At 46.9% G+C, this 11,147-nt stretch overlaps 1 protein-coding gene across 3 annotated transcripts in view; it reads left to right on the top strand.

Moving 5' to 3' along the window:
- The first annotated feature begins 333 nt into the window (after positions 1 to 333).
- SLC9A1 (solute carrier family 9 member A1) overlaps positions 334 to 11,147 on the top strand; it is a 75,941-nt gene continuing 65,127 nt past the window's right edge. For all 3 annotated transcript variants that reach the window (XM_044667925.1, XM_044667926.1, XR_006505781.1), the window contains exon 1: positions 334 to 1,676. In XM_044667925.1, coding sequence (XP_044523860.1) covers positions 1,331 to 1,676 — 346 coding nt within the window. In that variant the 5' untranslated portion in view covers positions 334 to 1,330. The remainder of the gene's footprint in view (positions 1,677 to 11,147) is intronic.

The raw sequence follows: 11,147 nt of genomic DNA, 5'->3' as shown, positions 1-11,147 counted from the left end.
CCAATTTACAGGGCGTTTCTCTGAAGAAACTGAGTTATAGAGTAGTAGAGATGGACTCTAGGGCTAGCATGTCCGGGATTTAATGTCCCGAGTCCACACTGGCAGTGGAATACTGGAGCCAGTTGTTGTCCGCCCCCGCACACTTCCTCAAAGTGCCGCTAAGAGGCGCTGTAGCATGGCGGGTACCATTGGTGTTTCTCTAGCCCGCCACGCCGGCAGCTCTGTGTTACGTATAAAAGGCGACGCCGGGTGGCGGGTGGGCTCAGTTCTCTACTGCGGGAGCCGGACTTAAAGCTGCAGGGGACCAGCAGGAGCCGCAGGGCCGGGGGAAAGCCGAGCTGGGGCCCCGGAGCCGGTTGCCGCGGGCTTTCTCGGCCCTCTGGAGCCACCCCCTGCGGCCAGGGCCCTTTCACCGCCTCGGGCCGCCCCCGCACCCCGCCCTTTCCCGGGGAACCTCACCCCGGCACGACTGGTCCCCGGCCTCTTCCCCTTTCCCTCCCCTGCCAGGAGTCCCAGCCTCCTTTTCTCATCCTCGGCTGCGGGGTCCCTTCCTCCCCTGCTCTCTCCAGCTGCGGGGTCCCGGCCTCCTCTTCCCTTTCCCAGCTGCAGGGTCCCGGCCCCCCTCTCCGCAGTTACTAGGTCCCAGCCTCTCGTCCCTACCTTTCCCGGCTGCGGAGGCTCCGCCTCAGCCCCCTTCCCCAAGCTGCGATTTCCAGTCTTCTCTGCCTCCTTCCCAAGCCGTGGGTACCATCCTCCCCCTGTCCTCCCCAATTTCTCTTCTTTCACCGGGCTATCTCCTTCCTAGCTGGCCATCTAACTTCCCCTCCCTCTTTCCCTCCCAGCTTCTCTCTCCTCTTCCCGCCAGTCCCCTCCCCGGTGGAGGGAAGACTTAGCTCTCTCTTCTTGCCCACAGCTGGGAATCCTAGCCCTCCCCCTTCTTCCCTCTCCTTTCCCCAGTCCTGGGATTTCCAGAGTCTCCTCATCTTCCTTTTCCTTTCCTCTCTCATATGGAAATCCTAGTGGTCTCTCCCCTTCACCTCCCCCCTAGTTCGTGGTCTGTGGGCATCCCTTTCCACCTGGCCCTGTAGCTCTCTTCCCTCTAAGAAGAGCAGTTCTGTAATCTTTTAAAGCATGAGCTTTTCTTAGTGATTCCTGTTTAATTTTGCCCTTGTCCCCCTGTTTTCCCCCCAGCTACCTCCAGTTCATTTCCATTCTTTGAGCTGTTAGATTTGTGTGCCTCTCTCTAGACTCTTTGCTGCCTATGTCCCAGACCCTGCTTTTCCCTTGTTGAGGTTGGAGGGACCCTTCCCCCAGAGAGGAGCAGAAGAAGATGCCAGGGCCTGGCTTCTGTGGCCTCTCCCGACTCCGGGTGTTCCCCTCTGTGTTTGTGGTGGCTGCCCTGCTGGGGTTGCTTCCAGTTCTCAGGAGCCATGGGCTACAGAATACAGTGACATCGAAGGTGTCCACCATGGGGTTGTACATAGGTCCTGGGGAAGGGGATGTCACCTCAGCTCCACCAGAAGTCGGCCATGAAGTCCATTCGATGACCAACCACTCCAGCACCAGCCATAAGAAGATTCGCAAGCTTTTCCCTGTCCTGGACCTTGACTATCATCATGTGCAGACCCCCTTCGAGATCTCCCTCTGGATCCTGCTAGCCTGTCTTATGAAGCTGGGTATGTTGTGGGACTTCTGTCTGGGCCAGGCAGGGGAGATTGGGAGGGGAGGGGATGTACTGTGTTGCAGAATCACCTTAGTGGATTGCAGGGAGCTCCTACTCCCCTTTGCCTGGGGTTTTTGAGCCCAGCTGTCAGAGACCCAGAGCGCAAATTCTTTCAGCTAGGTTATTGAAGGTCATAGTTTCCAGGTTAAAATTCTTAGAATCCAAGGTATGTCAGTTTTAGGGAAATGCTGTTCATACTCTGCATGAGCAGGCCCAAGAGACAGATTTGGTTGGGCCTTCTGTGTGTGTATTAAAGCTAGTTGAGAGAGAAAAGCTTTCACTAGGGTCCATATTGTCAGGTGGTTATTTGATGGTGAAGAATGAGATCTTTTTGTTGTTGGTGGGGTTTTTTGTTTTTGTTTTTGTTTTGTTTTGTTTTGTTTTGTTTTTTGTTTTTTGTTTTTTGTTTTTTTGCTGTGGACACCTTCCGTTCTGTCCAATGGCAAAGATCTTTGGGATTGAAGCCTGGGGTGGGTTGTATATCCTTTCTGGCTTGCTTGAGACCCAGGTGGACTCCATGCTTAGGCTGGGTCTCTTCCCAGTAGTTAGTTTTTCCTTTCTCAGTAATCCTCTACCTACTTTGGGAACCCTAAGACATCTCAGCCACTGGGGCTATAGGAGTTCAGAGGTTCCCTCAGGAATGCAGATTTTTCGGTGTCCCTGATCTGCTTCCAAAGATTTAGCAGTCAGCTTTGCTTCCTGGCCAGGTCAGGAATAGCCTGGAGTTGATTTGTGGGTCTGTGAGGCTCTCCTGCCTTATGGGGCTAATGGGGCTGAGTAGACCTTGGAAATCTCTGGGCTAGATCTGTGCTTTGGGGAGCAAGGAGCCGGGCTGGTCTTGGCTGGATACCAGATCATTCTCAGGTTTGTACTGAGCTGCTGTCTCTTAAAACTAAGGCCATGATGCTGGCCTGGGAGCTGCTGGAGCCATGGGCGAAGGTCCTTAGGGCTAGGAATGGGGCATCCTGATTTGAGAGGTGAATGTGTTGACTTGAGGGTGGGTGCGGGGAAGGATCAGTAACTGACAAGTGGCTCCTCCCTGGCTAGAGGCCCAAGTGGACTGAACCATTGTCACTTGGGTAATTGATGGAGCAGCCTGTCTGGACCCTGCAGTCCCACTAACCTGACCGGTTTTGCATCAGGGAAGCCTTCGGAGCTGACTTGGCCCCTGGCCAGCGGTGGGTGTTTTGGTGACCCGGTATTACAGGGGCTGAGTGGTGGAGAACCTTCCCACCTTCCCAAGGACAAGCAGGAGTGATGTCAGTGTTGTGATGCAGAAAAGTAGCACTGCACTCTCTGATTCACTGTATAGTTTATTTTGTAAAGGGATATAACATAGATCCCGGCCATTCGGCATGAGACCCTGGTTCTAGCTTAGCTGCGGGTGCCCCTGCTGCAGCTAAACTTCCTGCAAGCAGCAGGACCCACTTACTAGGCATTAGTCTGGGGGCAGACACCTTCATCTTCTGGTTCTAACTCGATCCTGGGACCTTTTTGTTCTTGTTCAGTCATTTCAGTCATGGCTGACTCTCCATGACTCCCTTTGGGGTTTTCTTGGCAGAGACATGAGTGATTTGCCATGCCCTTGCCGTGCTCATTTTACAGATGAGGAAACTGAGGCAAATAGGATGAAGTGACTTGCCCAAAGTCACCCAGATAATAAGTTTCTGAGACTGGATTTGAACTCAGGTGTTCCTCACTCCTGGCCCAGCATTCCATCCGTGAGGAGGAGTTAGGGTGCATGAGCTGATGCTCAAAGGAACCTAGGGATCCCAGAAGGCCTACACTAGGAGGGAGTGCCTTCCTGGCATGGCAGTAAAGGGCTTGTACAAAGGTATGGAAGTGAGTGCCGGCTTTAGGGCACCTTCATGTGACTATAATGTTTCAGCCTTTTTGAGTTCATGGAGAGATTTCATTCAGCAGTGTATAAGAAAAAAATCACCTCCTTCCCTGATATATCTGGGTAGGACTTCTTTGAGAAAGTGGGGGCTAAGCAGTTACAACCACTTCTTGCAGATCACTAAGATGGAGCCTGCCTTCAGCTGTGGACCAGTCTGTAGTGGCTTCTTCAGCCTTAGTTCCTAAAATACCACCGAGTCCTGGAGTTGGAGGGTCCTCATGTTGTTTATTTGGGTCACCGTCCCACTCTTCGTGACCCCATTTGGGGTTTTCTTGGCAGATACTGGAGTGGTTGGCCATTTCCTTCTCCAGCTCATTTCACAGAGGAGGAAACTGAGGCAAACAGGGTTAAGTGACTTGCCCAGCATCACACAGCTAGTAGTGTCAGAGGCTGGATTTGAACTTGTGAAGATGAATCTTCCTGACTCCAGACCCAGCATTCTATCTACTGTACCACCTTGCTGCCCCCTAGATCTTCTTATTCCAGCCCATACCTACACAAGAACACCCTTCAGGCATCTAGTCCTTGGCTGGAGAACATCCTTGGAGGGACTTCCTCCTTGCTCATTCCTGAGGTGGCCCATTCTGCTTGGCCATAGTTCTGACTGTAGGTAGTTTGTCCTTCTGCTACCTCTCTATTACATTAACCTTTCCTTCTAGACCTGCCCTTGGATCTAACAGACTATTTTTTTTTTTCCAAACACATGTAGAAACACTTTTTGGCATTTTAAAATTCAGATTTTTCACCTTCCCTGTCCACCCCCTCCCCCACCCAGCGTTGAGTAGGTTTTGCCCATATTTTCATGATCTCACACACAGTAGAAATCTCCTGAAGGAACTAGACTGGAAGATGGTGTGCTCTGATCTGCTCTCAGAATCCAGGAGTTCCTTCTTTGGCTGTGGATATCTTTTTCTTTATGAGTCCTTTGCGGTTCTTTTGGAGACTCACTTTGCTGATAGTGGTTTAGTCCTTCCCAGCTGAACACTGTATGATATTGCTGTTACTGTATTAGCAGACAACTTTTCAGACACTCAGTGAGTGACCACTGTCTTCCCCTCCTAGATCTTCTCTGGAGTAAACATACTTAGTTCCTTCTTACCAGGGTAATAGCTGACTCTAGCTTAGCTGCTTTCCTAGCAGACTAGGCTGCAGTGAGAAGGGGAGATCCTGGGTTGCTGGGGACTCCCCACGAAGATTTGTAATGCATTGCTGGCCACATTGACAAGGAAGCACCTCTGGGGCCTAACATCATAGAAATGTATGATTTCAGGCTGGAAAGGTATTTGATTTCCCAACTGTGATTTTTACAGAGGAGGCAACTGGGCCCCAGGGAGAGTGAGGTGCCAGGGGCCCACAGGGTCGGAGTTGAGGCTAAAACAGAACTCACCCTCGAGGTTGTAATTTTTCCATCATATTGTGGGGGAGTGGGTTAGCCAAAAGATTTAGGAGATGGTAGGACACGAGACAGCTCTCCATTTCTATCTTTGCTTGCCTCCTATTTTATAATTATGTATTCATTAATAGCCCCTTCTAACCTCAGATAGATAAAGTGTTACCCCAGGGTCTTAGGATTTTAAATTTCTCACCCTGGAGAATCTTGTCAGAGCTGGTTTGGGGGTGTGGCCTATGGACTTTGACCTTTTCTGTGAAAGGGATTCCAGAGTGGAGGTCTAGGGAGATCCTAGGGAGGGGTGAGTGGATACCCCTTGGGCTGCTAAGGCTGGGCCCCCCTGACTGTACAAGCAGATACCCGAGAGATCTAGTGGGTTATTTTGGGGCCTTATTCTCTTGCAGCCCTAATGTAGGCAGGAACTGTGTGCCCTGAGCCCTGATTCTGTCATCTAAGGCAGCTGTTTCCCTGGCAAGGCCCCCTTCCTTTAAGAATAGAAAGTGCTGTGTGATTCTCCTTTTCATCCCAAAGCTTCAAACCAGCAAACCACACCTTGGGTGGTTATTGTCAGAGGAGGTGCTTAGAATCATAAAATGTGAACTGAAAAGGACCTGAGAACATAGGATGTCAGAGCTGGAGGAGGCCTTAGAATAGAAAATATCAGCTTTGAGAGGGACCTCACATAGGTGTTAATGCATATTTAAAATATCACATCCAGAAGGGACCTTAGAAATCATGTAATTCTAAGCCCCTCATTTTATATAGCTTTCCTGATGGAGAATAAAAGCTCCCGAGTTCTCTTCCAAATGTACTGTTGACTCACTGTGTGGCACTGGGAAAGCTATTTCCCTTCTCTTGGCCTTATTTTTCTGGGAAGGAAAAGGAGGAAATAGACATTTATCAAGTCCCTGCTACGAGCCAGGCACCATGCTTGAATTCTTTACAAATATTAACTCATTTGATCCTCAGGAAAATTATGGGAGATATGTGCTATTATCATCCCCATTTTACATCTGAGGAAATGGAGGCAAATGGGTTAAGTGACTTGCCTAAGGTCACATAGCTAGTAAAGTATCATGAACTCAGGTCTTCCTATCTCCATCCACTGTGTCCCCAGCTGCCTCTAGAGACAGGAATATCTGCCATGTCCTTTGGTGGAGCTATCAGGTTAATATATATGAAAATTACGAATAGTCCCAAGACTTCAGATGCATGGGTAGAGCAGGTCCCCTCTCTGGTCTTAAAAGAATGGAATTGGACTAGTTGGCCTCTAAGGAACCTTCCAACTGACATTCAAAGATTCTGTGGACCTGAAAGAAACTAGGTTCTTGGGTAGGTAGTTTATGAAGCCTCAAAAATATAGTTTGCAGTATTAGAAACGAACTTTAGGCCCTTGCAATTCTCCTTGTGCCTGTAGGGGCATTGGGCACACAGCGTTTCCTCAGGACCTTGCTGGCTGGTTGAAAATGTGTTCCTGGAAGTCTGGATTAATATATTAGCCAGTACTGTGAACAGTGGGGGGACTTGGAGGTATTTGGATCCAGTGAAGGCAGCTGGCTATGTAAATGAACTGAAAGACTCCACTAAGAACTTAATATAATCATAGGCATGTCAGAGCCTGAGGGAGCCCTAGTAGAGAGGATGTCAGGAGTAGGAAGGGTTCTTAGAACACAGCGTACAAGCTCAAAGCAGCCTTAGAACGGGACATGGCCGAGTGGGAATGGGCCTTGGAACAGGGCATATTGGAGTGGGAAGGCATTTTAGAACACAGACTACCTGGGCTGGAAGGAACTTTAGAACAGGGAATGCCAGATTTTGAGGTTCTTAAAAGGTATCTGTCAGCATCATTTGTTAGCACTAAGGATACTGGAGTTAGGAGGGACCTTAGAATCCTGTAGAATGTTGGTTCTGGAAGATCTCTTAAAATGGACTAGTTTAATCCCGTGGTCTTGCCAGGATCATATGGTGAATTAGTGGCAAAGCCAACACAGAACCCAAGCCTCTCAATTTGTATGCCATTTTCCCTCCTACCCCGCTGCATACTAACAGCCTGGTTTTATCATCCAGGATTTGTGGGAACATGTGGGCACTGTCCAGTTGAAACCTAGTAGGTAATAAAGGTACTCACCTTATCCTCTTGACTAGGGCTAAAGGACTTCCTTTATACCCTGTATTCTCCTTTCATTCTCCTGCCTTTTTTTGAGGTGTATTTGCCTCATTGTATTTGTATAACAAGCACTTGAGGCAGAGCTTGTCCAGTGTTGTTCTACAGGTAAAGAAACTGAGGCCCAGATGAAGTCCTTCCAGAACCTGACCCAAGTCATGCAAGCAATGGCCTGGAAACAGCCTCCCCTGCCCCCCTTTCCCTGGAGGAAAGGCTTCTCAGTAAGGCAGTAGGGGTGGGGAGTGGGAAGAGGAAAAGGGGGGTGTAGGTTGATTGAGAACCAAGATGAAGATCTGTAGTTGGTTGGGAAGGGGCTGATTCTTTTTTTTTAACCATTCCCCTCCATCTTAGAATCAATACAATGTATTGGTTCCAAGGCAGAAGAGTGGCAAGGGCTAGGCAATGGGGGTTAAGTGACTTGCCCAGGGTCACACGGCTAGAAGTGTCTGAGGTCAGATTTGAACTGAGGACCTCCCATTTCTGGGCCTGACTCTCAATCCACTGAGCCACCCAGCTGCCCCAAAAGGGGCTGATTAAGGAAGAGATTTTAAAAGTTTCAATGGAACCAGGACCCTCCCCCTCTTCCCCACCACCTTTGCTGTCTGTCTTCTAAGACCCAGATTCAAGTCCTCATATTCAAGGAACCCTGCCTGACCACTACAGGTCACAAAGATATCTCTCTGTCTCTCTCATCAATTACTACCCTGTGACACCTATGGATTTAGAGCAGCCGGGAGAGACCTCAGAGCCCATCTATTTCAATGGTCTCATTTTATAGAGGTGGAAATAGAGGCTCAGAGAACTTAAATGACTCACCCAAGGCCACTCAGCTAATAAGTTTCTGAGGCAGGATTTGAATCCTGGTTCCCTTGACTCCCAAGTCCATTGTTCTTTACACACTTCACTGCCCTGCCTCCTTTACAGATGAGAAAATTTGGACCCAGAGAAGTTACTTGGATTGACCAATCATTGTTGCAAAGTAAATCAGGAATGGAGCCAGGATCCCAGCTCAGATCTGATTAGTATTCTCTGCTTTTATGCTTTCTCATATTTTTTCTTTTCCTTTACTGTAATAAGCTTTTCCCTGGTTTACCTCCTTCTTGTCTTAATAAATTGCATGTTGCCTGAGTCCTGGGAGAATGTATTATACATGATTTACTACGTGGCCTCTGGCAAGTTCCTCCTGAGCCTCAATTTTCTTATCTGTAAAATGGAGGTAATGGCTGCCTCAACTACCTCACAAAGATCTAATCATAAACTGAGAAGTCCTTTGGAACTTGTAAAAGGTTTATAAGTGGAAGATGGTGGTATCATTTTTCTCTCCGGAAATCCATGCAGAGGGGCCTTTGTGGAAGACTCTGCATGGAGGTGGTCATTAAGCACAAGCTTGATTGCTAGTGGCCTGTTGACTCCCCATGGCTCGTGCTGTTAATTATAGGTGGATAGGATGGCAGGTCATTTCTAGTTCTTAGAGAAAAGAATGCTAAAATTGTAGAAATGTTCAACCTGGGTGGGACCTGTGAACACACAATTCTAGACCTGGAAGAGACTTTGAGACAGAAAATATTAGAACATAGACTGTCTGGGCCAGAAGGGACCATAGAGATGGTTCTTTTCAAACCCAGCTTCCCCCACCTCCCCAATTGAAGCAGCTTGTCCAAGGTCACATAACCAATAAGTAGAACTTAGACTGTGGTCTTTTGGCTCCAAGTTTAGCCCTCTTTTCACTCAACTAGAAGACAGATTGGCTCGGTATGGGAACCCTTCTCCAAAGGAGTTCCAGAGTGAGCTGGCCTTAGAAAGCCTGAGGACAATTTCAGGTTTGTCTGCTTTGTGCCTGTTTAGGCTTGGACCCAATCCCAATGGACAGGGCAGCAGAACTCTACTGCTTAGTAGCTGGTCCCTATTCTGAAATGGCAACTCCTTCTGCACCCCCTATCTCCCTGCCAAAGCTCTTTCAAAGAACTCTCAGTCAAAGTATGAACCTTAGAGGAAGGAGGGATAAAAACAATTGAATACAAAAGACACAAATGGAAAAAACACATAACACACTTTTATGTAGTTTCAAGAAACTACAAAGAGCCTGTATCAATGTTAAAAATATATACACCAAATAGTGTAGCTTCTAAATTCATAAAGGAAAATTGAATTGAATTGCAAAACAATGTAATAGGCTAAATCTATTTAACAAACAAAATTTAAGCCTAAAAGATTCATGGCATCTTATGAATGAGGGCCCTAAAGAATATTCAGACATTTCTCAAAGCACCATGTGGTACCTTTACAAAAATAGAACACATGTTAGAACCCAGAGAAATTGCAAATACATGTATTAAACACATCCTTTCCAGACCACAAAACAATACAAATAGCAGTCAATTCCCAGAGCACTAGCAAAAGACACAGACTCAAAAGGAGACTTGATAATGAAATCCAACTCAACAAAAAGGTCAAGGAAGTAAAAAAAACACACCTTATAATCATGTGAAAGACAATAATGACGATGAGGCAACATTCCAGAATTTCTGGGACACTGTGAAAGTAATCCTCAAAGGAAAAATTATACCCCTAAAAACATACATTAGCAAAATAGAAAAAAGAGAGAATTTATGCATTTTTAAAGCCATCTGGCAACCCAAAAATAAATACAAAAGAGGAAATAATGAGAGTTAGAGGAGAAATTGATAAATTGGAAATCAAGAATAGAACTGAGATAAAAATCATAGGGAATTGACTACAGTTTTTTCTTTCCTTATTACCTGGACCCTCCTCCAAGGATATCCCTTTGGCCTAGGAATAATCAGGGATTCAGGGGTTAAAAAGCTGCTGCTGGCAGGATAGCACATTTATTCAGTGAGCCATGTTGTTGGCTTTTGGAGAGGGAAGTGGGTTTGGGTTACCTTCTTCTATCCCTGGGCTAGGATATCATCAGGATTCCTTGAGATTGGGAGCAGCTGGCACAAGTGAATTACTTGGACCAGAAAAACAATCTACCTTTCTCTGACGGCAAGGAAGAAATATGCTTGAGGCTGTCTTGGGGGTGCCCTTGGTTCTAGAAGGTAGGAACTATATGTTTAGAGAATATGGTTACTATTAGGATTCCAGAGTGAGAAGTAGTTGTTTGGACAGGTACTACCTCAATCTGTGATGTGACCTAAGGGAAGTCTAGAACTTGGTGCTGGTTGGTCTGGGTTGAGTTTTGCTGGAAATGCCAGTTTTAACTTCCTTTGTGGTAGAAAGAAGGAGGAGGAAGGGGTGGATCTTCTCCAATAGACAGTTTTGGCAGATCCTGGGTAGCTTTGAAGAAGTCTGTAGGGGAAAATCTGAAGAGGAACAATACTAAAATCAACCTTTCCATGTAGAACAGTGTGGCTGAGTTGGCTTCATTATTTCATTCTCCTTCCCTCCTTCTTCTTCATGATATAGCCCATAAAAATAACTTATAGTAAAGGGGGAGACAAGGGAATGGTGGCTAAAGCCCTGTTGAACCTGGGGCTTCCTGTGTTACCTCCCTCAAGCCAAGACTAAAGAAAGAAAACAATTACTACAAGGAGCTCTTGTGTTGACAGAGCTAGCTCTGTTCCACAACCTTGTTATATGACCTTAGACAAGTCATCCTCAGTTTCCTAATCTGTAAAATGAAAGAGCTGAACTAGATCTTCTCAAAGGCTTGGACATTCTATATATGAACATCTTTGCCAGCTCTGACACTGTCTTCAAAGGTTTCTATTTTAGCTCTGACACTATTGTAACATCTCTATGTTAGAAAGTCTCTTCCAGCTGTAATATTTTACAATTGTATGTTTGAGGGAACTGAGAAGTTCTCTCTTTCTCTCCTCTATTTCTTTTTCCCCTTCCTTCCTTTCCTTTTCTTCCTTTCCTTTTCTTTTCTTCCTCCCTCCCTCGCTTCCTTCCTTCCTTCCTCCCTCCCTCCTTTCCTTCTTTTTCTCCCTCCTTCCCTCCCTCCCTC

This window comes from Gracilinanus agilis, chromosome 3 (assembly GCF_016433145.1).
Source record: "Gracilinanus agilis isolate LMUSP501 chromosome 3, AgileGrace, whole genome shotgun sequence".
In the NCBI taxonomy this organism is placed as follows: Eukaryota; Metazoa; Chordata; class Mammalia; order Didelphimorphia; family Didelphidae; genus Gracilinanus; species Gracilinanus agilis.
Note: the sequence above shows the minus strand (reverse complement) of the source record. Positions and strands in the feature narration are given on the sequence as shown.